The sequence below is a fragment of the Xiphias gladius genome, chromosome 6, assembly GCF_016859285.1.
Source record: "Xiphias gladius isolate SHS-SW01 ecotype Sanya breed wild chromosome 6, ASM1685928v1, whole genome shotgun sequence".
In the NCBI taxonomy this organism is placed as follows: domain Eukaryota; kingdom Metazoa; phylum Chordata; class Actinopteri; order Istiophoriformes; family Xiphiidae; genus Xiphias; species Xiphias gladius.
The window spans coordinates 8,682,153-8,705,616 of record NC_053405.1 but is presented as its reverse complement, the minus strand read 5'-3'; the positions used below and the strand labels follow the sequence as shown (position 1 = coordinate 8,705,616).

Here is a 23,464-nt window from a genome sequence, read left to right as displayed (position 1 = left end):
TTTCATAATATATTTCATCATCATAATAATGTTTGTTTCCGCACCACAAATTCTGTTTTCCACCATTCATGATATGTAATATGGGCAGAACAAACTCGGCTAATCTGGCGCATTGATTACACAGGGAATGCTTTATTCACTTTATATAAAGATTTCTCAAATATATATATATCAGTTGGTAAGTAAATATAATGAATATAATCAAAAAATGTGAGAAAAATGTAAAGATGTTTGTTTTTTTTTAAAAAAAAAGGCTATTTCAGAGTCTTGAATTTATTAAAAATTCAAATAGCTCTAGATGTGATCGATGACTTACAACTTTCTGCGATTGCAAAAAGGAAGTAAACTGGTAAAACTATCTGATAAATTGCTCATTAAAACATTCATGATCCCATGTGAAAGAGTTAATTGATGACTGGCGAGGATGAGTAAAGGTCAGTGAGATAATTTCCGACTCTAATGCAGACTGACTGTTGACTCATTATGAGGTCATCTGAGTTTTCAGACCAACAGCCTTGAACAGAGTGCAGCTTTTGTTTATTATCCTTTTCTAAGTCATGTTTGCATCCGTTTTAAAACACTCAACTTGTTTGGGAGCAATAAAAAAATATTTGAATGCTAATAAACTGACCAAAAATCCCCAGTTGACTGTAATTCTTTACAAATTAAAATTTCTCAAATATTTTTGTTCACTATCGAAACGTGTAGCATAATTTCTGTTTTACAAAAAGCAGTAAGTTATTCAAAATGTTCATTTCCTAAACCTCATATAGCTGTCGTGAAATCGGTGTAAAGAACGACCTCTTGTGGCTCATTGCTCAAATTAAAAAGCCTGTCAAACATTTTTTCGACTCTCAGATGCTCCTAAGAAACTATTTTCTTCTTTTACACCACATGAGATGAGATGGCACATTCACCAGGTTAGAACATCACAAGGATCAGATACAATGTCTGTATTTTGATTGTGATTTTTTTTAATATGCTTTCCCACCAGTGACACTACCACACAAGCCAAGGCCGATGCCAAGGACTTCTGGGTGAACATGCCAAACCTGATATCCCATTTAAAGAAAGTGGCGGAGCAGAAGCCACAGGCAACATACTACAATGTGGACATGCTCAAGTATCAGGTAAACTCAGCCCTCCGGAGTCAGAACTTTATATTAATAAGATAAGAGAGAAACATTGAAATATGCCACTGAAGTTATAACCACCCTCATTTTTTTTTAGCATTTCACTGTAAAGTTCACTTTGCAAAGCATCAACTGCAGCCATTATCTGCTGATAAATGGTTTTTGGAGGTGCTGAAATGAGCTGTAGGACCAGCCTGACATTATGCTGGAATCACTAAACATTAGATGAAATACTTTGGCACGTCCCTCCCTGCATCCCCCCCGTCTGTGTACAGGTATCGTCACAGGGCCTCCAGTCCACTCCTCTGAACCTGGCAGTGAGCTGGAGGTGTGAGCCCACCAGCACTGACCTGCGGATAGACTACAAATACAACGGGGAGTCCATGTCAACGCCGATGGCCCTAAACAACGTCCAGTTCCTCGTCCCTGTCGATGGAGGGGTTTCAAAACTACAGGCCGTCTTACCTCCTGCTGCATGGTACAGTCTATAGACATTTTATAGACTTGTTGTTATGTAATATACAGCCAATAACCTAAACAAGCTGATGTGGTAAAGAGGGTCTTTAGGTGTGTATATGGCACTAAATTTTTGCTTGGTTTCAGGGAATTCTGGTGCACTGGAAAACAGGGTAGAAAAATCATAACATGAATCTGCTTGGCTTAATGTTGGTGATGCTGACTTTGCGCAGTACACAGGGCTTGTATCAGTATCATACCCATGGTCCATTATCTAAATTTGGAACGATACGATATTTTTCACTTTCGTTTTCGGGTGTGGAACGTAATAATTTAGCGGCAGGCTTCGGAGGTCTTCTTCACCGGTTTTCTGTCCTCTTTCAATCCTGACAGGAATGCAGAGCAGCACAGAATCCTTTGGAAGATTCCTGATATCTCACAGAAATCTGAAAACGGGGGTAAGTACACTATGACAATATTATTACATACAGTGTAGTAATTCTGGTTGTTGGAAAGTCCTCTGGCTTGAGTGATCTGATGATCAGACCCAGCTCAAATTTTACTTTTTGCATCCTCTTTTAAATCTAAACAAGCTTTAGAGTGAACCAGATTGCAGAAGTTTAAAGTTGAAGAGTTACAAGAGTTTGACATGTATCTACATGCAGCTTGGAGCTCCCTGGTCAAGAATAACAAAATTAGCCATAGCCCGGTAAAATGTCTGCGTAAATGTTGTCACTGGAATACAAAGTGTACGAAAAGTGAAAAAGCGACAACCCCAGATCATAGCTAGAAGGTGGGAAGAGACTAAAATAAAAGTATATACATCCTAAACAGTGTTCTGATATTCTTTAAGTTGTGACAGAGTTTCTGCAGGCATGTAGAGCTGGGCAGTGTTAAACACTGGGCAGATAGAAACGGCCTAGAACCTGCACCAGTAGCCATGGATGCAGCTTAGGCTACATGAGAAAAGTGCATGATGCCCCTCAGGAAGGGATAGGGCCAGAGACAGTTGTCAGCTCTTCCTGAAGTAAACAGTGCCACCCTCTGTCGACAAATGGTATTACAGTTACTTCAGCAAACCTCCTGATTTGCCATTTTATCACTGTTTTCAGTGTGACGCCTCACGGCGCTGTGGTGGTGTGTGTTGTATGTTTTCAGAGCTTCCCTCATTCTCTTAGGAAAAAATAGTGTCCACCATAGCATCTACAGAGTACTCAGCAAATGTCTTGACATTGAACAGACTTTGATACGAGTTAAATATAGCATCATCTGTAGTCATCCAGAGCTGCTACCTGCATTTATCATATTTTAACAGACCTTCTTTCTGCTATTTGTTCAAAATAGTTTCCAAAAGTGTCTGTGTTTGAGTTTTTGAACTTCACTTTCCCCACATCACTGTCTGTGAAACATCCTAAAGTCTTTCCTTGTTCCTCGGAGATGTCTTTCTAAATTCACCCTCTTCCCTCAGGTGTGGGATCGTTGTTAGCACGCTTCCAGCTAACAGAGGGTCCCAGTAAACCAGCTCCACTGGCGGTGCAGTTCACCAGTGAGGGCAGCACCCTGTCAGGCTGTGACATTGAACTGGCAGGGCCAGGATACCGCTTCTCTCTGATCAAGAAGAGGTTTGCCGCAGGTCAGTTTAGCATTTCAATAACAGACGCTATTTTTCCAAACTAAAATGTTATCTATCACTGTCACTATTGGCAAAAGAAAAGCCATGCCAACTCTTCCAGTAGATCAAACCTAGACAAATGTTTTAACATTTTATTTTCTCATATGATATTAAAGTATGTAAAAGTGTTAACCACATTATAAAGTCATGATCATCATCGTTTGCTGTAAAATACCAATATAAATAAAAAGGAATATTAGTCCAATTTTTCATCAGTTAAGCATTTTGAAAACTTTTCTTGTTAGTTGGAAATTAGTTTTTATTGATTTATACTCTAAAATCTTTGTATTATTCTCTATTATATTACTAATGTGTTGGTCAAGGCATAATATACTTTTTATAAAAGTAGATGATAAATCATAACTAGGATAGGAGTCTTAATTTTCTATGTGATGATCAAACTCAACATCAGACGACCACTGGATGAAATGACCAAGTTCTTTACTACTAAGCTATAATTAGTGCAGATAATAAAAATTAATAATGCATAACATTGTTTGTTTTTTTTTAAACAAATAAAAAACTCTTTAGTTACAGTCTCAGGCTCAGTGAAGCCAGAAAAGACTTTTCCTATCTCGTCCTTGCAAAAAGCATTTTTTTGCTGTGCTTTACATGAATTTATTGGTTTATCCATTAGGTTCAATGTCATTACTTCCATTATTATGTAATAATAAATTCTCAATAAATATTTAAGCAGCTTGTGCTTACTGTAGTAACTGTCTCTGAGGTTACCAATAGATCAGGGGTTTTTCAAAGTCTTAACAGGAGACTGTGCATCACAGCTTCTGCTGCAGCTCCAACTGCTGGCCTACTCCACGCAGTTTGAAAACCTCTGCAGTAGATCTATAAAAGAACAATACATAGACTGAAACATGACCTAAACATTTCATTGGTGTCTTTCAGGAAAATACCTGGCCGACAACTAACCCGATGCTACTGAGAACAGCACTGTTGAACAAAACAATAGCAGTGGACTGAGGTTGACACCGAGGACAGAGGACAGACCGACACCAGACAGACTCTCCAAGGACCTTTTCTGAACCCACACGACAGGTCCGCAGCCTACCCAGCAGTATTGTATAACTTGCATATAGCATCGTGGAACTGTTTTAAGTCATGTAATTATTGTATTTGTATTCATTTCATAACATCTGTATTGCTGCAGTTAGACACCTGGGTTCTCCCCTCCTCTAAAGTCTGTGCCTCTGCCTCCATCCTCCTCTGGTCAATGTTTGGTGGTGTTTTTAAAAGTTTCACTGCAGCTGCCTGACCGAAGACGTGGACGGAAAGAGTTCCGGCGAGATTGTAACTCTGGATGACATTTGCTGTCCCCAGTCCAGAAAATTTTGGCAGTAAAAATACCCTTGAGTAAGATCTTTGTGGTCAGACATACACCGCAACCTCGGACACATCGAAAGTTAGACCGAGTAGAGCTGAACCAGGGCCTACGACAATACATAGTAAGTTATACACCTTCATTAGCACATAAGAAAATCACAGCTCTATAAATATTCCTCCTGTTAGGACCCGGGCTCGAAGCCAGAGATGGCTGTCCTCAGTGTCTCGCACTTGCGGCGGCTACTTGTGCGGCTTTTGCCGGCACCTGAATGCGTTTACTGATGCAGTTTGACACATGTTGTCACAAACAGAAGAAAGATGGCGTTCCTCGCTGGTGCTTGTGTGTGATCGGATGGCACACAAGGTAAAGTAACTAAAAATTAGATTTTCATGCATTGCCTACTGGTACTACAGGGTCACATGACTTTGGATCACATCCTTTTTTTAATATAAATGCACTGATCAGTCAATCAAACTGTTATTTTATTTCTCTGGAATATACACACATGGAGAGGTTTTTAGCAAGTTAGGCAGCTGCAATGATAAACCAATGTACTGGATGCAAAATAAGAATATGTTTTTTTCCCGTCAGAACAAAAGAAGTATACAAAGTGTCATTTTAAATCAATAATATATATCTTAAAGGGCGTTTGGTGTTTTCCTCGTATTGTCAGATAACCTTTCTGTTGTTCCCAGGACAGCAGTGTTAGACTCCAGAGTACATGACAGCATTCTATTTTTATTTATTGATGACGATGATTTGTTGTATAAAACCTGTGATTCTGTATATGAATAGAATTTGAATGGTATCACACAACTCAGAACCCTTAAAGGTATAAATATTTGAGTTTTCTCTTTTCTTTTTTTGTTATCTGTGTAGTTGGGTAACCTGTGTACAGTATAAGGTATAATTTTTGAATTTATTTCAGATATAATTTTTTAACTCAAGTGCAACAGAAGATTTGAGCTATATAATGGGTGTGGGGGTAATTTAAAGAAAAAGATAAATATCTTCCTGGATGCTGTGTTATGCTTTGTGAAAGCAGTGTTAATGTAGAGCTAGCTATACCGTGGGCAAGGTCCACACTGTAAAGAATCAGTTTGACATTGTGGGAAAATATCCTTATCCATGTTCTCTTTGAGTTAGATGAGAAGATCAGTACCACTCTCATGTTAAATAGGAAGCTGGAGCCAGGGGATGGTTAGCTAAGCTTAGCGTAAACACTGGAAAAATGGCAGAAACAGTTAATCTGGCTCTGTCCAGAGGTAACAAAATCCACCTACCAGCACTTCTAACGCTCACTAATTAACACAGTGTCTCTCAAAACAACAACAGTTTGTGGTTTTCTGGGCAATGAAACATTAGTTTTTGAGCTTTAGAGGCACCGGTAGGTAGATTTTTAACATTGATAGTTATGATGGTCAGTTGTTCCACCATTTTGGTCCAGACTGAAATATCTCAGCAACTATTGGATGGATTGATGAACTGAAATAAGTTAGGTGGTCCCTTAACTTCTCCTGTAGCACTACCAGCAGGTCAAAAATTCAGTTACTACAAAACTAAAGACATTCCCACCAGCCTCAGCTATACTTTACTTAGAGCTGATTAATAAATATTAACATGTTAACACGCTAAACTAATATGTTTAACATGGCAAACATCGTACCTGCTAAATATCAGCATGTTGGCTTTGTCATTGTGAGCATGTTAGCACGCTGACGTTAGCATACCAATACCAAGTGCAGCTCTGCCGAGCTGCTAGCATGGCTGTAGACTCTCAAGTCTTGTTAGCCCGTTGGACAGAGCCAAGCTAGCTGCCCCCCCCCCCCTGCTTTCAGTCTTTATTTGTAAGCTGAGCTAGATGGTTGCCGGCTGTAGCTTCATGTTTAACAGTCAGACATAAGATTGATATCAATCTTCACATCAAATTCTCGATGGGAAAGCAAACACACGGTTTCCCATAACGCTGAACTGTTCCCTTAAATATCAACGAGACAGTGGTGACAAAAACCATCAGTTTTCCTCCACAATGGTGACGAAGTTTGGTGATCATGGTGCCACTACTGGAACAGGATTTGTTTACTGGTACCAGCTTGTTTTTTTTTGTTTGTTTTTTGTTTTTTAATTCAAACCTCATTTTGATAAAACAAACATTCTCAGTTCCCACATCTACCTACTCAGTAATCAACTCCGCTTTGACCATGTGTCATTAGTTAAGCTTCTCACCTGTTTCGTACCCATTTCTATTCACCTCAGTGGTACCTAAACTCCCTGATTATATCATGAGCACATCCCCAATCATCCAAGCGGCACTTGAATCCGTGGCTTTATTTTGCATAATCGTTAATGGTCTCTGTGAGATGACGTGAGCTGAATGAGGTTGTGGAGCGATGTTAAGTCGACCAAAATGTTTTGTTTGTTTTTTGTTTGTCTGTTTGTTTTTTGTATTTTATGTCAGTCAGTCCTCTGTTAAGGAGAATAAGCTGAATATTTTTAAAACGTATAAAAATGAAAAAATATTATATTGTTTAATGTGAAAAAAATCACTGTGCTGATGATGTTGAAATTCCTAAATGCTCTGACACTCAACATGAAGAACAAAAAGTGTCTTTGAAGTGTTGCCGAAGATCTCTGTAATGTACTGTATTTCGGCATTCTGCTAAATGCAACCAGTCATAGTCTTTTCGGAGCTGTTATAGACGCAACTTAGTCTGGATTTAGTACAAGAGGACCATTGGTCTCACATAAATAGTCTTATTCAATGATGTGGTACTTTTTATTGGATGTAGTTTTTAAATGAATGTGGTTATTTGGCCACTGATAAAAGTCAGATCTGGGCCATGCAGTTCAAATTAGCAATCTCGTTCTTGACCAGATTTTAAATTTTTGGTGTGCAGACCCAGCATAAGAGAACACTGACGTTGCATTTGTTAAAGTGAGGCGATGGTGATTGGTGCCATTTAGCTCCTGGTAATACATTAGGTTGGCAACATTTTCTTTCAGTCATGTCAGTCTTTCTTCTAGTTGACTGGAGGAATCAACATGCCTGAGAGAAAGTTGTTACCCTCTGGGTGAATCTTGAAGCCATCAGTGCAACAGTCACTACAGCATTATCTACAGGGGCCCGCCATACACACACCCCATAATGCATCTCTTTTAAATTACCGCTACGCTACAGCTTACAGGTCTTTCAGCTTGAAAGGCAGAATACAAATCTATCGGTCTGCTGGCTGCCAGATTTTTCTTTGTATCTTCTAATAAGAAATTGGATCAAAACCTGTATTTTCCAGATTTTCATTTCCGTGGTGAATTTGTCCTGCAGTAATTCATTATTGCATGCAGAGCATGCAGTAAAAGGTGGGGCATCTATGATGATAGATAGTACTGAAATGACGTGTTGTGCTGAGTGTCACTTACCTGTATTAATGTTGAGAAGAGAGCAGGGAGCGTGTTTATGTGTGCTATAAGCCAGAATGCTTTTTGGTTCTGTACCCCTAACCTCAAACACATGTGCAAGCTGTTTGTACAGTACATAACAATGCTAAGATGAACTGAGAAACTTAGTATGCTTCTTTCCAAAACCAATAAAAGTTATAAACGGATGCCTGCATTTGTAGTTTTCTTTATATTATGTAAATCTGTGTGATTTAGTCTTCTCAGTCGATACATAGAAAAATCCGACTGTATATTCTTTGGCTTTTTTCAGCCGCATTAGCAGCTAGTCCTACGGAAGGCAGTGTCAGTCTGCCAGTCGTTCCACCACCTTGGTCCAGACTGAAAAATCTCAACAACTATTGGATGGATTGTCAGGAAATTTTATACAGACATGTATCGATGATCCCCTTGATGTTTACTATAGCAACACATGGTCCCGACCCTCAGGTTGGGAGCCACTGTCATAGGCAACCATGATGCCTTTTTTTTTTTTGACAATCATTTAACAGTCGGTTTGCTAAAATTAACTAAGCAATGTCCAGTGTTCGGAACTGTAATTTCAAAAGGATGTCACACCTCACTGAAAGTAAGCCCTGTGCAAGAACATTTATTTGACAAAAATGACAGAATACAGCTTAAGTGTCAGTGATGGACATTTTATAAACCTGCAACTTTGTGAATACTCGCTGCATAAGGGACACGAGTCCGGGCTGAGACAGAGAATCTGAGTGGGAAGTGATACAGTCCTGCACCTTTAAATACCATCACTGAGTGCATTTATATAAACATAGTCATGTTTCTTAATTCTAATAGATTCATTTATACTATTATTAAATATTTATTTATGGTTACGCACGTCTTCCAGCTCAGGTTTTTCAGAAACATGTTCACAGATGCTCAAGTGCTCCACATTCACATCTACAGTCCTTACAAGTTAACGTAATAAATCAAAACCCACAAAAATAGCGAAAGCAATTAGAAAAATAGCCGTTGGTGATATGAGCATTATTGTACATACCATACAGTGATGATATTGTTTTAAAACATCAGAATTGCAGTTCAGATTTGGTTTCTAGTAGTGCAAGATGGGAGAAAACAGTAACTTCGGTCACTTGGAGAATGAGAGAGAAGAGGCAAGGAAGTCATTCTCAGCAGAGGAAGGTGAGGTCGCTCTTCCTGCAGCCCACCTGGCAGCACACGGTGGTCAGTATGTTATTAATGTCACGTCTGGTCAACTCAGAGCCCGGGCTGCTGCTGCTGCTGATGCTGATGCTCTCCAAGCTGCTGTTTTCCACTGATGGCAAACCTGGAACAACAAAACACGACAAACGCTAATGAAAACCTTCTCAGGTTCTTTCCACCATTAATGTGACTGGCACCAGATGCATTCCTATATTTATGGAAGAGGTATAATGAGAAAGTAAGTATTAATACTTTCTGTATTAGTTTTTCATTACTTTTTTCATAGTTGTTTCCAATAGCGTAATGGATGGACAACTGTTTTAAGATCAGTCTTTTGTAATTTATGTCCATGCTCTCATTAAATAAGGAAACTCTAAATGACCGTACAGATTTACTCAGTGCTGTTTGTCTTGTACAGTGTTACTTTAGACCTTTCTAATCAGCACGACTGATGGGCTAACCGGGTTTTGTTTTTGTGTGAGAGACAGTGAGAGAGAGGCTGCCCAGGGAAGACTGCTCCAGCACTTAATCATGATATGTGGCCTCTGGCATAACAAGCCCGAAGAGCAGACAATGTGTCGCAGCTCTGGGGCACCTGTCTGCCTGCTCAGCCCACCGCAGCCTCTGAATTACTAGTATACGGCATAAGGTACATGTAGTAAGGAAGGTCACGGCAGTGTGGTTAAATGGAGAGGTGCCGCCAAACTGGTGAAAACACTGAGGCCACAGCAGCGGAGGGCTGCAGGTCACTCAATATCAGACACATGAATCCTCCTTATTCCGACGGCTGCTTATGTTTCAAGCTGAGGGATTAGATGTTACATGGAAAAAAAAAAGTCACACTGGCAGACGTACTCAGCGGCTTAGTGGGTTGAGATTTTTGAGTCAGAGAAAGTAAAATCAAAACACAAAAGGTGTGAGACAAAACGTCAAAAAGAAAAAAAGAACAGTTTCAGTCAGATTTGATAAATGGGATGAGATCTTATAGAAATCACCTTTAGCAGAAAAATAGGATTCTGCAAAAAATGGATACAAACTGCAGGATTCACCTTTAACAATTTTTTTTTTTTTTTGCAAAACATTGGTGAGACATCCCACAATATCTCATGTTTCTTCTAATAATTACCAAACTTGCCGTTTCCTCTTTAAACCCTTGAATAGATGCAGCCCAGGAATGGGTCGCTCATTTTATCCCAAAGATAAAGATCCCAAAGTTTAAGAACATGCCAATTATGTCAGGCTGGACTTTAGGGAAATATCTCGTAATGTAACTTAAAGAAGACCTGAGACAAGCTGATACAGATTTTAAAAAAATTAAAATAAAATATATATATATATATATATATATATATATATATATATATATACGACACTGTCCATGTGACTGTGTCGAATAAGACCTAACGCTACTTAAAGGGAAACAAAAAGGGAAACTGTATGTTAAGGGATGTTTTTTTTCTCATTGAGATCTCAGAGAGACCTGAGAAAGAAAAAGTAGAAAACAATTAGCAATAAGAAAATAGAGCACATTAGTAGAAACTGTCTGTGTAGGTTTAAGGATAAATCTACACAGCAAAAGGAAAATCCAGTTGTTCTGCTTGATTTTTAACTTGTTAACATGTTGTAAGGTTAATCCTGAACAAAGGAGAAAAATCACTGAAATAAAAAAAAACAAACAGATTTTGGACTTGTCCATTTATCGGAATGAAAAGAGAAAAGTTGTCTCACCGTCCATGTCTGACTCAGTGAGGAGTCTCCTCCAGCGGGAGCCTCCGCAGGTGTAGACGACGGCCCTCAGGAACTCTCGACCGCACAGCTTCACCGCCTTCACCTCCGCCCTCACCTGCTCCACGCACACCGCGGAGCACAAGAGCAGAGGCAGAAACACCAGCGCCTGCATACTGGATACCTGAGTGGCTGTAGAGAGAGGTTCGCCGCGTTGCGTTCAGAAACCGCCCTTGGGCCGTTTGTCCGTCCCTTCTCTTCCTCGACTCCTCTTCAAGTCTTTCGGAGGCTGCAGCACAGCGGACCGGTCGTTGAGCCAGTGCCCGCATCGCCCTGCGTTATATAGCATCCACCTCTCAGTTCCTCAACGCTGAGTGTCCCCCCCCCCGCCCTCTAACTGGCCCTTAGCCCATCCCAGCCACACACACACACACACACACACACACACACACACACACACTCTGTCGTGTCATTTTATGTTTCCTGTCGTCTCCACCGTCACCACCTTTACAAGTCTAAGAGAGAGTGGCGGCCCTTTACAGCCGCCGGCTGACAATCACGTTAGATGAGGAGGATCCCCCTCGGCCTCTCTGTGATTGCGCTGACCTTCACGACACCGCATTGGCCGATTAAGTGAGGCAAAGCGACCCCCCCCCCGTAGTGAAAACAGATGTTTCGCCTGTTTACAACACTTTGATGGCCTGGTCGTCTTTCGCTTTACAGCAGTTTAGGCCGCATGAGAGTTAAAAAGTCAATGTTGACAGTCCATAATGCAGGTCATTACGTGGCACTTCAGTGCGATCATTAACGGTGGAGATCCATGCTTGGGATGTCTATGAAATTATATTATGTTTAGTTGAACATGCTGTGCGGTTGAGCCTATGGCGGCAGAAAATACAAAACACAGTGTTTTCCATTGACGAATATACTGATAGAGCCTGACCAAACCTCGCTGGGACCAAGACGAGTACGAACCAGTGGGCTCGGGTCTGAGTGCCAACGGAGGGGATGTCAGAAATGGACCGACAGAGTAAAACACGCTGGTGGTTTGCTCTTTGGTCTCACCAGTGGGTCAATCAGCGGTCACAGCTCTTTGAAAGAAATCCTCACTATTCCGCTTCCGGCCTCTTTTCAATTACGGGTTTAGAGGTTAATTTCGTTTTAGGCTTGCAACATGATCAGCGGTCAGACTGATTGCAAAGTGTCTGGCAGTCGTGGTCAGCAATTTAGCACTGAGTCAGTGGACATCATGTCCTACTGGTACTGCATGTACAATGAGCATTTTAACTCAGGATGAACACAAAATGAAGCATTAAAGTTCATGGTTGACATTGGAAACAGCAGTAGAAAAATTAGGCAGAGATTTTCAGATGGAGTGCCGTAAATCATAACAGTTAACTGAGCAAGATGCACCATTTCACTCATTTACAGTGTATTCGGGTTTCTCTGGTATTAAAATTCAATTCTTTTCTCTTTGTTTTTGGACTTTTTTTTTAGTACTGTTCGAAAATATACAAGCAGCATGGCTTTATTAATGTGTTTAGTTTATCGTGCAGCATCAGCAGCCACAGGTTTATTAATTTAGCCTGGATAAGCATCATATATCCATTATAATTCTGCTCCGACTGCAAACATTATCTCAGCAAACCGTGAATGACTACGGAGAGTCACACTAGCGTTTCATGAAAGTGTGTCATCTTTCTGAAAAGCCGAGGCATGATATTGGGGTCTTTGTCCTGGTTATAAACTCAACAGCTTTTGAGCTCCTGTCATTGGAGTAAAGATATAACACCCAAAGTCAGACAATGGAAGGTAAGACTGGAACAGGTATGTAAATGGGAAAGGTTTACAAATTGAAATCGACCTTTTCATGAGCAGATGGACTCCAGTTGTCAAATATCTCGCCAAATACGCAAATTTGACCCAATTATGTGCTATGAGTCAGTATGTATGTAAGTGGTAGTCTGTTTGCGGAGCTCCTGTTGGGTGGAAGATCACTGCTTTCAGAAAGACAATCGTAGCGAAAAAGAAAAAGAAAGAAAAAAAACAATTGTCTTTCTTCTCTTCCTCTCATCTTTATTTCTTAATCTATTAGCTATTTAAGTTAAAATATATTGGTACTGATAACTAATGACCAGTTAACTCACAAGGCCAGGAAGACAATCACGTTGATTTTTGATTTGCAGGTTGTTGTACTGCAAGTTTAGTTGGACTTAAGATAAAAGGAACCAACCAGTCGGAGGCAAGCGATTTTATTTTTTTTGCTTTTATCTCCTGAGAATTTCAGAGCGCGAAAAGTGAGTGAGATTTTCTTGTCACAGAGTGGTATTGAGTACTGGTATATATATATTCAAAGGTTCTGAATAGGAAATAAGTAAGATCAACAAAGATGTAACCAGCTTTTTTGTTAACATGTACCAACTGCAGCTCCCGCACGTTTCCTCATATGTGCAGAGCTGATGAGCCGTGTGCACCGATGGCCTTAACCCGAGCCACAACCTCTGCCATCGTAATGATCTCGGTCTCGTCCGACTGCTCTGATTACTGACTCACAGGCCTGGAGAGGCGGAGATGACGACCTAGATAACGACGACCCTGGATGGCCCTAAAAATGACAGAGCCACCGAGGTGAGTGACATGTTGTCATCTGCCATCTGCACTCACAAAGAAAAGCAAACTCCGCCGTTGATCCCTTGGAATAAAAGCGACAGACGCATGACAGAAAATGTTCGGCCGTAGCAAACTCATTTAAGAGCTGTAGTGAAGCAGAAAAGGTTTCCTCCCATCTTTCCAGGGCGTTATTAGCTTCTATCAAATTACAAAGCTCCTACATGTTTTCCATTTCAGCATTCCAAACACCCTGTGAACTTCTGTTATGAGGCTATTCTTCTGGGGCTTGGATGAGGCTCCTCTGTTCCAACTGAAGGAGGTTTTAATGCTACATCATACCGTTAGCTGTGCTTCCAACAGTTTAGGAAAGGTCCCTTCCTGTTGCAGCATTAGAGTCTCCTCTTGGATGAAGCGAGGTCCATGAAGAAATGGTCTTCCCAGTTAGGTTCGGGAGGTCTTCCCGGTGAAACTGACCAGGCCTTAACAATATCATTCAAATCTGCGTTAGACCATACTACAATTTTCACAGCATCTCTAATTTTTCTAAATTCTGTCACTCTTATGAGGCATGATGATCAATTTCATTATAATACATTATTTACTAGATTTAGTCACTTTTTTTTTTCTTTTTAAATTTTTTAGTTTAAAAACTGACTGACTTCATTATGTCCCCCTTCAGTGGTGGAAAGCAACAAAGTTAATTTACTCAAATACTTTCAGTTTTAGCTACTGGTAACTTTGCAGATTCAGATTTTTTAAATAAAATATAAGTCAACGAATAAATTGGGATGTATTAATACAGATTAAACTACCCAGCAATATATAGAGTACTTAAAATGACCCCCACCTTTACCAGCTTCAACATTTAAATGACGCTTACATGTTAATGCATCAATAATTATAAATCAATAAATATAATACATACTTTTCTGATATGGGACATTGCTGTTTGTCACTTTAGGTAAGCGTTTTTGCTAATACTTGTGTACTTTTAGTTAAATAAAGTTTTAAATGCAAGACTTTTACTTATAGCAGAGTATATCTTAACTGTAGTATTGTTACTTTCATTCTTACTTTAGATCTGAGTACTTTTTCCACCATTGCCCCCCTCACTTCTGAAACCAAACCCACAGCTTTGCTAATGTATATATTTGTCTGTATATGTTTTTACACTGAAATTCCCAGAAACCTTGAACTACTGGTAAGTCTTTATAGTAAAAATCTAAACTCTACATCCAGTATAAAGCCAAAAACAGGCAAATGGGATATTTGCAGATAAAAATCTGTCCTAATAAGATTGTTTGTATCTCAAGGAGACATTCAGTCGCCCATTTCTCTGAGAACCAAATCTTACAACATGAGCCACCAGACAAATGGATAACATAGGCACAAACCTAATTGACTCGGGAATACATCGGTGTGTGCGTCTTCAGTCTGTCTGAAACCTGAACAGACTGAACGCTGTCCTCCACAGAGTCCACCTGAGAGGCTGAGAGACACTCAGCTGTGTTTGCCATGTGAGCAGACCATCAGGTGTCTGCCTGTCATTGACTGACTGAGGGAATAATGGTTTAAAATTGCTGGCATAAAATGCTATAAAGCCAGCAAAAGTGCATTAACACAGACTGCAGTACAGTATAATGTCAACAAAAGGCAAAGATTACGTGTGATATTATAGTACGTTCAATAAAAACTCATCAATTGTACCAAAACAGAGTATCAAATATTTTACCTGGCACTGAGCGATGGCAATTGGCATTTGTCTTGTTGTAAAACTAAACTCTATTTTTTGAGCACTTTTCTGAAAAAGGCAACAAAGTGCCTTACAAAAAATAAAAACACACATAGGGAAAAATGAAAGCAAAGTCAAGCAAAACAGAATTGTATTTTTGTATTTTCTCATAATGTTCTCTTGTTTGTTTTCTCTACATGTGCTTCCTCGTGCAAGTGTTTTGCACTAGGTTACCTTTCAAACTATCATAGACAAGGGACATTTCAATAAAAAGAGGTATTAAGCCTGAATACCGAAGCTACCCCCTTTCTCCGTTTTACCTTATTGCATTCTCCAACACTGATCACCCGCCATCACTGTCCCCCGAACAAGACACAGTCTGTCTCTGAAGCAAGCAGCAGCGACATAATTGTAACACTAACGGCAGAGTGCGCAATGATTCAGTCCAGGCTACGGGAGATACACGTGTACGGTGGGAAAGGCTCCACCTTGACCTTTCCAAGAAAAGAAGACCTACCTTTCAATGGTTCAAATAAAATTGCCATTAAATGATAAGTGTTCTACTGTAGGTTTTGTGGATAACATCATTGGGTTTTGCAGCTTACTATTGTAATGATGGGGGGAAATAAATTTGGATTTTGCAACCTCACACTTGTAGATATGAAATATTAGCTCCTGACAAGCAAGGCCCTGTGGTCTGTGTGTTTTGCGTATCATTCTTCCTACCATCCTTATCAGAGGGAGGTGACTGAATGTCATTTACCACATGTGCAGGAATTCAGCTGAAGGATTTTGTCCCAAAGCACCTGCGGAGTTTTTTCTGTGAATCTGACCGTTGGAACAGGAGCTCCGGTTGTGGATGAGGCCTTCACATGCCTCAGTCAGGCCGACGCTGACACCCCGAAGGAACACAGCAGAGCAGCAGAGAAGTACAAATAATGAAGCCAGAGAAACACATAACCTGAATATCATTCAGTTAAAGTGGTTTCAAATTGCTTTTAATGTTAACAGTGGTACTGTACATAAGCACAAATTTGAAATTCTTGGACTTCTAATTAAGATTTTACCAACGAAACATGAAGCGTTATAAAATATGATTCTTTGTTGTAGATTAAAAATTACCAATAGCATATATATGTAGAGCTGAAGTAATTAGTCAACGAATGGATTAATCGACTGACTGAAAATTAATTGGCAACTATTCTGATAATCGTTTAAGTGACTTTTCATGTAAAAATGCCAAACATTTCATGGTTCCAGCTCAAATGTGAGAAGTTGCCGCTTTTCCTCGTAATTATTATAATTATTTTATTTTATTTTTTTATTTATTTTTTTCTAATGGTTGCACTGTGAAGGTTTCACTTTGGGCTCCTGGTAACTGTGACGGCATTTCTCACGATTTTCAGAATTTTCACAAACAAACAATCAGTAGCCATAGAGAAAATAATCAGCAGATTAATACTAGAGGAAAAGAGTCATTAGTCGCGGCTCTGTATAGTTAAAACTAGCTCCACCTTGAGCAGCTACAACAGTGAAATGCTGCTCACACATTGATGTATCCCTAATAATAATCTAACAATCTAAATTGCATAATATATACAGTAGTACAATTATCAGTCATAGGGACCATTTTTCTGCATTAAGTTTTAATGCTTTAAGCACATTTTCCTGATTATACTTGCATACTTTTATGCAAGTAACATTGTCAGTGCAAGACTTTTACTATGGAGTATTTTTTACAGTGTAGTATTAATATTTTTACCTGAGTGAAGGATCTGAATACTTTTTCCACCAGGGAATGTTAAAGGCCCAATCGGTAATTTAAAATACGTAATTTACATAAATACCGCACAGGTATACTCTCACATATACCTGTAAGTGAACATTTTGTAGGTTCCTCAACAAATCGTATTTGAAAATATTGGCCTGTTTTACCTCTGTGTTTAAAAAACATTGTTCATGTGACTGTAACAGCACTAGAAAACATTATAACCTTGGCTCATTAAATGTGTTTTCAGGCCATTGAACCTTCATCCTTTTTCCTCTCCATTGCATCTGCCTTTTCCTTTCACAATAAATGTATCCTGTGTTCAGGATATTCTTCCTGTTATGGGTACATGACCATATACTACTGAGTTTGACTTCAGCGGAAATTGTTGCTGCTTTCAAAATGCGCTGCAGGAACATCCTGTCGGTTTTAATTATGTATTCCTAGGCCTCGACAAACCTGTTGCATTGTGGGTGGCGACAGACTTTAAGTGCAGTGCCAATAAAAATCCCCAGAGGACAGATTTTAGAAGGTGTTGCGCTCATTGTTGTGCTCATCTCTAAACAATTCTACGTCTTTGTAAAGTATAAAACACACTTGTGAAATTATACTTTATATTTTAGAGAAAATTAAGAGACTAAGCAACAAAACACGTTTTAATTTGAACATGGTAATAAAACAAAAATTAATTGATCGGTAGTCGGTATGCTCTTTAAAGCTTGATTTTATCAATAGATTTTGACTGGGAGAGGACATGTGTGAGAAAAAGAAAATGCCTGTGAGCCCCTCGCTTCACCTGCTGAACATAGAAGTAATGGTCGTGCTGAATGGCACACTGTATGTGATTGGGGTTTATGATTTATTTCTTTCTTTCAATAAAAATAATAACTGAAACATCCAAAAGTGAAGAAACAACACACACACGCCAATAACAATAAATAAACAAACATAAACTCTAAATAATTAGAATAGAAATACAAATAAACGAATGTGAAGAATGGCATAGTTTTTCTAGAGCTATCCTTGATTTACACCATTTCTTCTAATGATCCTTCAGCCTCCCTTGGCTTTTTGCAAATGAATCCCCTCTAGGCAAACTCCCAAAAGTCAAACTTCCTCTCATCCTCATGTGAAAAATAATTTTTGCAACCAATAGTACAACAGTAATTTAAGACGAGAGAGAGGTTTATGATTTCTCAAAAGAAAACCAGGAAAGATGTTTAAAGGGTGTTAGTTTTAAGTTAGACAAAGGCAGTGCAAGGTGAGGAGAAAATGTTTAGGAAAGTGGATATGGGGCAAAGACTAATATTTCTGAAAAGGTGTAGGTATACCTCTTTTTTTTTTTTTTTTTTTTTTTAAATGTGTAGCTGTACCTTTCTAGCGTTTTGAAGGACCACACCACGCCTGTGGACCCCGGCAGGCTGCTTTTAAATCATTGCCGTAATTTGTGTCAAAAATCAGCCCTGAATCAGTAAAATATGAACACACAGGCATGATTTACACTTCCCGAGGATATCGTTGTCTGTCTCAAAAAAACAAACAAACAAACAAACAAAAAACACTAGAGTCAAACACTGGAGAGTAAAGTGGTTCTACCCTCTAACGCCAACCATCCAACAACCCAAGAGATTATAGATGAAACAAAAAGTCCTCAATATGGTTTCGGAACTTGCCTGAGAATCATCAGGGTTTTAGGTTTTCTACAATATCAACGTAACTGTTTGACAGTTGTCGATACATCCACTGATACGTGGCGAAAAGGAAGCGAACTCGGCCCGCTCCATTTTCCGAACTGCGAACATCTCGGCGCGAGGAGACGGGGCTCGCGCCGTAGTCCGCGGCGTAACCGACCCTTTACCCTCCAGTCCTGCAAGTGGCGATGTGACCTCGCGCCGACGAGTCTCCCTGCGCGGCACGGAGCAGGGGCCGGGGAGGGATCCGTCGTCGTTTCGCAGGTCGTCCGCTTTTGTAAAAAAAAAAAAAAAAATGCCACTTTGGACCTGCCTGCTCAGATAACACGCTCGGGGGACAACAGACGCGGGGTATCGACCGCAAGGTGAGTCCGCGCTGCTTCGGCGTGCGCGTGCGCTGTCGTGTGCTAGCCGAGGAAGCTAACCCTTAGCTACGCGAACCGGCCGTCGGGGCGGGAGCCGCGAAACACGCTTCTCTGGACCGGTGTCTACATTCTCAGACACAGCTCCGAATCCACTGCGGTCATTCAGTACTTCCGTGCATAACTGGACTCAGCTAAGTACCTCTCGGGGAAAATCGCCGAGCTGTGACGACCTTGGCCTCACCTGCCCTGTAGTTGCATGCATTTCCTATAAGTTACCGCTCACTGTTGATAACGTGCGTTTGTCTCTGTGGTAAGAGGCATTCGGACCCTTCACTTCAGTAAATGTAGTAGTCATATCTGAATAGGAAAATACCCCAGTATAAGTAAAGGCATTAAAAGCCTACTTCTGTATAAAAGTGTAAAATGGCCTAGTTCACCGTGTTAAAGGTGCATGAAGTAGAATATTTCGCTCTGAAACGCAGTGCAGGAAAAACTCAAGTACAGTACGTCATATTTGTATTTAAGTACAGTAGTGGAGTAAATGCGTTTCTTGACCTTGCAGCACTGATTTTAGGACTGCAACAAACCATTATGTGCATTGCTGATTAATTGTGTCAATTATTTTTGCAATTCATTGAATAATCGTTTCGACAAGAATGCCCTTCCCATTTTCCCTTAGCCCAAGACGATGTCTTAAAAGATCTTTTGTGCGATCAACAGTCCAAAACTCGAGGATATGTACACCCAGTCTACAGTTTATTAGGGACACCGAAGTTAAATCCTGCCTTCGTGAAGGTTTTAACGTTCAGTTTTTTTTTCCAAACTGTTTTAGAGAAGTGTTGATTCAAGTTCATTGGTACTTCAGCGTGTAGTAAGTGGTGCTGTTGAATTGTGGTGTATCATACCGAGGGGTGTTTCTAATATTTTGTCCACCCCATTTACCATGAGGTAAGAGTAAAATTTATTGATTTATCACCTCTCTCAAACAGTTTCAACAGAAACTGAACATTATAATCTTAATGTGGGTAGGATTTATTGCACGGCTCTGGTTTCATCTATTTTCTGTAATAGCAGTACATCTGGACCGTCCATGGCGCCTGCCATGCATCAAGTTTGGCCAAGAGTCTTCCAGCGCCTCTACAGAACCCTGAATCTTCCAAAGAGAAACCATTCAGGCTGTGCCGAGCACACCACCGTTCCTGCCTCAGCTCACTCCAGACATATCAGACCCAAACTCCTGGTGTCACGTCTCTACCAGCCGTCAAACCTGCGCAATGTTGGACAGGAGAGCCGGCTGCAAGGAGAGATGACCTGTAAGAGCCAAAGGCTCATGCAGCAGGCCGGGCTCATCCACCCATCCAGCCCAGGGTGTTACTACTACCTTCCTGCCACGGTGCGCTCCATGGAGAAGCTGGTGAGACAACGTGTTTATTTTGTTATAGGAATGATATAGGTCAAGTAAATAACCATAGGTCGTCTAATGCTGCCATGTCCACAAAGATGGCTCTCTATAGAGCGTCTTCTGATATGTGACCCCACAACATGAGACGGATCGTAAAAAGAAAACAAACCGATTCAGAAACTAATGAATCATACTGATGTATATTATTATATTTAGTATTTTTTTTCCTTTTGGAAAGTTTATTTTTGATGCATAATTTCTATTTATTACTGTTCATTTTGTGGATCGTATTTTGATGCCATTCTAGCTTTCATTAATACTTAATAATAATTTTTTAAATGGTTGCTCATTTATTCAGAAGACTGGCAACTACTTTAGGGAAGCCAACAGGGATCCGAATAAAAAGATTAAAAAACAAGCCATATTCATACGGTAATTTGGTTTATGACAGGCTTAATAGGATCTCACGATATGTCTGACAGTCATTCATGACTACAAATAAGAGCAGAGGTACCCAAACTGTTTGGCTGCTGACCCTTTCAAACAAAGCATGTCTGTTTATGGCCCCTTGTAACTAGGAAGTAGGACGAAAGGACGAGTGTATATGTTCTCATTGTGGTTCAGTAAAATGTAATACCTGCTGTCTTTAATCAACAGGTGAGAGTGATTGACCAAGAGATGCAGGGTATCGGTGGGCAGAAGCTGGACATGCCCAGTTTGTGCTCGGCTGATCTCTGGAAAACCAGTGAGCGCTGGGACTTGATGGGAAAGGAGCTGTTCCGTCTGAAAGACCGCCACGGAGTTGACTACTGTTTGGGTCCCACGCATGAGGAGGCAGTGACGACTCTGGTTGCTCACCAGGCGACTCTCTCCTACAGACAACTCCCTTTGCTTCTTTATCAGGTCAGCTTTCAGTCTGTTAGTGTCATCAGCGTATTTTATTGCAATAAGCTGCCTTTTTACATTATGATTTCTTTTGTATAAAAACAGATTACCCGCAAATTCAGGGATGAGCCAAAGCCAAAGTTTGGTCTTCTCCGAGGGAGGGAGTTCTACATGAAGGACATGTACTCATTTGATGTGAGTGAAGAAGCAGCTTACCAGACGTATGAATCTGTGTGCCAAGCATACACGCGGCTATTTGCCCGGCTGGGCCTGCGTTGCGTTCAGGTGCAGGCAGACACAGGAAATATCGGCGGAAAACTCTCCCACGAGTTCCAGCTGCCGGCAGACATTGGCGAGGACCGACTCCTGGTCTGTGGGAACTGCTCCTTCTCTGCTAATGTAGAGACCATGTCATCAGACAGAACTGACTGCCCACAGTGTAAAACTGGCACACTGGCAGAGTCAAAGGGCATAGAGGTCGGCCACACCTTTTACCTGGGGAAAAAGTACTCTCAAGTATTCAATGCCTCCTTCAGCAATGCCCAGAACAAGTCTAGTATCGTTGAAATGGGCTGCTATGGTCTTGGAGTAACCCGTATTCTTGCTGCAGCCATTGAGGTGATGTCAACAGAGGAGGGGATCCACTGGCCAGGGCTTCTTGCCCCTTACCAGGTTTGTGTTTTACCGCCAAAGAAGGGAAGTAAAGTGGATGAGGTGGCAGTCTTAGCTGATGACCTTGTTCACACTTTGGAGGAGACTCTGCCATATTTGAGAGGTGAAGTGGTTCTTGATGACCGTACACAGATGACTGTTGGAAAGAGGCTGAAAGATGCCAGCAGACTGGGCTACCCATTTGTTATTGTAGTAGGGCAGGGCGCTTTAGAGGAATCACCCAGGTTTGAGGTAATCTGTCAGCAGACAGGCGAGACAGTATTTCTCAGTAAAGCTGGACTGTTAGATCTACTGGGAAGAGTGGAAACGGTTTGAATCACATACAGTTTTGGAAATGTGGAAAGGGGAAATAAATGTTTTTATTTAATGTTTGTATGTTCTGTGTAGTAAGGAAAATGTGTGTGATGCAATCAGTGAGGTGGTGCGAAAAGAAGATAAAAGTTTTACTGTTTTGTGGCCTTTCATGTTCCCATGCCAATGAAAACAGGTTCACAAATGTGAAAAGAAATAATGACCATTTGCCGTTGTGTGTAACATACAAATGCTGCCATAGTAGAACTAAATCCTGGCATTTGGTAAATGCTGTAAATACAAACATTTCATGAAAGTCCGGGAAGCAAAAAATAAAATGACCATATTTCCATTGGTGGAAGAGGTACTCAGTTCCTTTACTTAAGTAAAAGTTGCAATATTAACAATATGTACAAAATATTTTCAAAAATAAAAGCTCATTACGCAGGCTAGCCGTGTTGTATGTAATTTAATATTAGTCAGGAAATCACCATGTTGCTGGTCACAGTTAATTTTAACTACTTGGTTCCTTCGTAACAATATATCACATTTTAATTTAATGATTTGTCTGTAAAATCTTAAAATGTAGCTGTCAAATTAAGGTAAAAGGTACATTTCTCTCTTTAATTTGTAAAAATTTTAAAGTACAAATACATTTAATAAAGGGCAATTACCTTAAAATGTACTTTCCAACACCACCTCATGATCAAAATTACTGTTTCCAGTGGTAAAGAAAATTAAAATCTGAAGCTAAAGTTCTACAACTTCAATATAAAACTGTTTACATTACAAGTAAATACATACTAGTTACTAAGCTATACAAAATGCGCCTACAAAACAAGACGAGTCATTTTCAGCCTTTTTGGACCGTGGATCAGTTTGAATATTGCGGTGAGTAATGGAACAAGCTACAGTGAGGTGTAAGATGAGAAGTTGCGTCCTCTTGAGCAAACTTTTATTCATTTTGTTCTGTTTTTTTTTGACATCGAAAATATTCATTTATTCCTATAATGATTTCAGGATGTATTTCTGTACCTCCTCTTTATAGCGGAGTAGGGATTTGACAGTGCAATTGTAGAAGATTTTCATTTAAATAAATGTGTTCT

At 40.1% G+C, this 23,464-nt stretch overlaps 3 protein-coding genes across 19 annotated transcripts in view; 2 read left to right on the top strand and 1 right to left on the bottom strand.

Moving 5' to 3' along the window:
* Positions 1–8,195, top strand: part of sgip1a (SH3GL interacting endocytic adaptor 1a) — an 83,191-nt gene extending 74,996 nt beyond the window's left edge. For 13 of the 14 annotated variants that reach the window (XM_040128126.1, XM_040128130.1, XM_040128125.1 and 10 more), the window contains 5 exons: positions 995–1,130; positions 1,409–1,611; positions 1,983–2,047; positions 3,058–3,222; positions 4,165–8,195. In XM_040128126.1, coding sequence (XP_039984060.1) covers positions 995–1,130; positions 1,409–1,611; positions 1,983–2,047; positions 3,058–3,222; positions 4,165–4,187 — 592 coding nt within the window. In that variant the 3' untranslated portion in view covers positions 4,188–8,195. The remainder of the gene's footprint in view (positions 1–994; positions 1,131–1,408; positions 1,612–1,982; positions 2,048–3,057; positions 3,223–4,164) is intronic. The other variant, XR_005707557.1, reaches the window with a different exon arrangement.
* Positions 8,196–8,676: 481 nt separating this feature from the next.
* insl5a (insulin-like 5a) lies at positions 8,677–11,224 on the bottom strand. Its single transcript, XM_040129263.1, has 2 exons — positions 10,946–11,224; positions 8,677–9,341 (listed from the first exon to the last, which is right to left on the bottom strand). The coding sequence occupies exons 1-2, from the start codon at positions 11,115–11,117 to the stop codon at positions 9,184–9,186; spliced, it is 330 nt and encodes a 109-aa protein (XP_039985197.1). The 5' UTR covers positions 11,118–11,224; the 3' UTR covers positions 8,677–9,183.
* A 7,678-nt stretch (positions 11,225–18,902) lies between these two features.
* Positions 18,903–23,460, top strand: pars2 (prolyl-tRNA synthetase 2, mitochondrial). 4 transcript variants are annotated; one of them, XM_040129630.1, is made up of 5 exons: positions 19,764–19,897; positions 19,966–20,056; positions 20,180–20,522; positions 21,168–21,413; positions 21,501–23,460. In XM_040129630.1, exons 1-5 carry the CDS (start codon positions 19,765–19,767, stop codon positions 22,380–22,382), a joined length of 1,695 nt encoding a protein of 564 aa, XP_039985564.1. In that variant the 5' UTR covers position 19,764; the 3' UTR covers positions 22,383–23,460. The 4 variants fall into 4 exon arrangements, with proteins under 4 accessions (XP_039985567.1, XP_039985566.1, XP_039985564.1 ...); XM_040129633.1 differs by lacking the exons at positions 19,764–19,897; positions 19,966–20,056 and adding an exon at positions 18,903–19,108 and having other exon boundaries at positions 20,183–20,522; positions 21,501–23,459; XM_040129632.1 differs by lacking the exons at positions 19,764–19,897; positions 19,966–20,056 and adding an exon at positions 18,903–19,108 and having other exon boundaries at positions 21,501–23,459.
* Positions 23,461–23,464: the final 4 nt, after the last annotated feature.

Excerpts from the sequence above, each read along its gene's own strand:
- insl5a (XM_040129263.1), bottom strand. The coding sequence starts at position 11,117 with ATGCAGGCGCTGGTGTTTCTGCCTCTGCTCTTGTGCTCCGCGGTGTGC. Across the intron at positions 9,342-10,945 it reads CACTGAGTCAGACATGGACG|GTTTGCCATCAGTGGAAAAC; the intron begins GTGAGACAACTT and ends TTGTTGTTCCAG.
- pars2 (XM_040129630.1), top strand. The coding sequence starts at position 19,765 with ATGCCCTTCCCATTTTCCCTTAGCCCAAGACGATGTCTTAAAAGATCT. Across the intron at positions 20,057-20,179 it reads TCCACCCCATTTACCATGAG|CAGTACATCTGGACCGTCCA; the intron begins GTAAGAGTAAAA and ends TTTCTGTAATAG. Across the intron at positions 21,414-21,500 it reads TCCCTTTGCTTCTTTATCAG|ATTACCCGCAAATTCAGGGA; the intron begins GTCAGCTTTCAG and ends GTATAAAAACAG.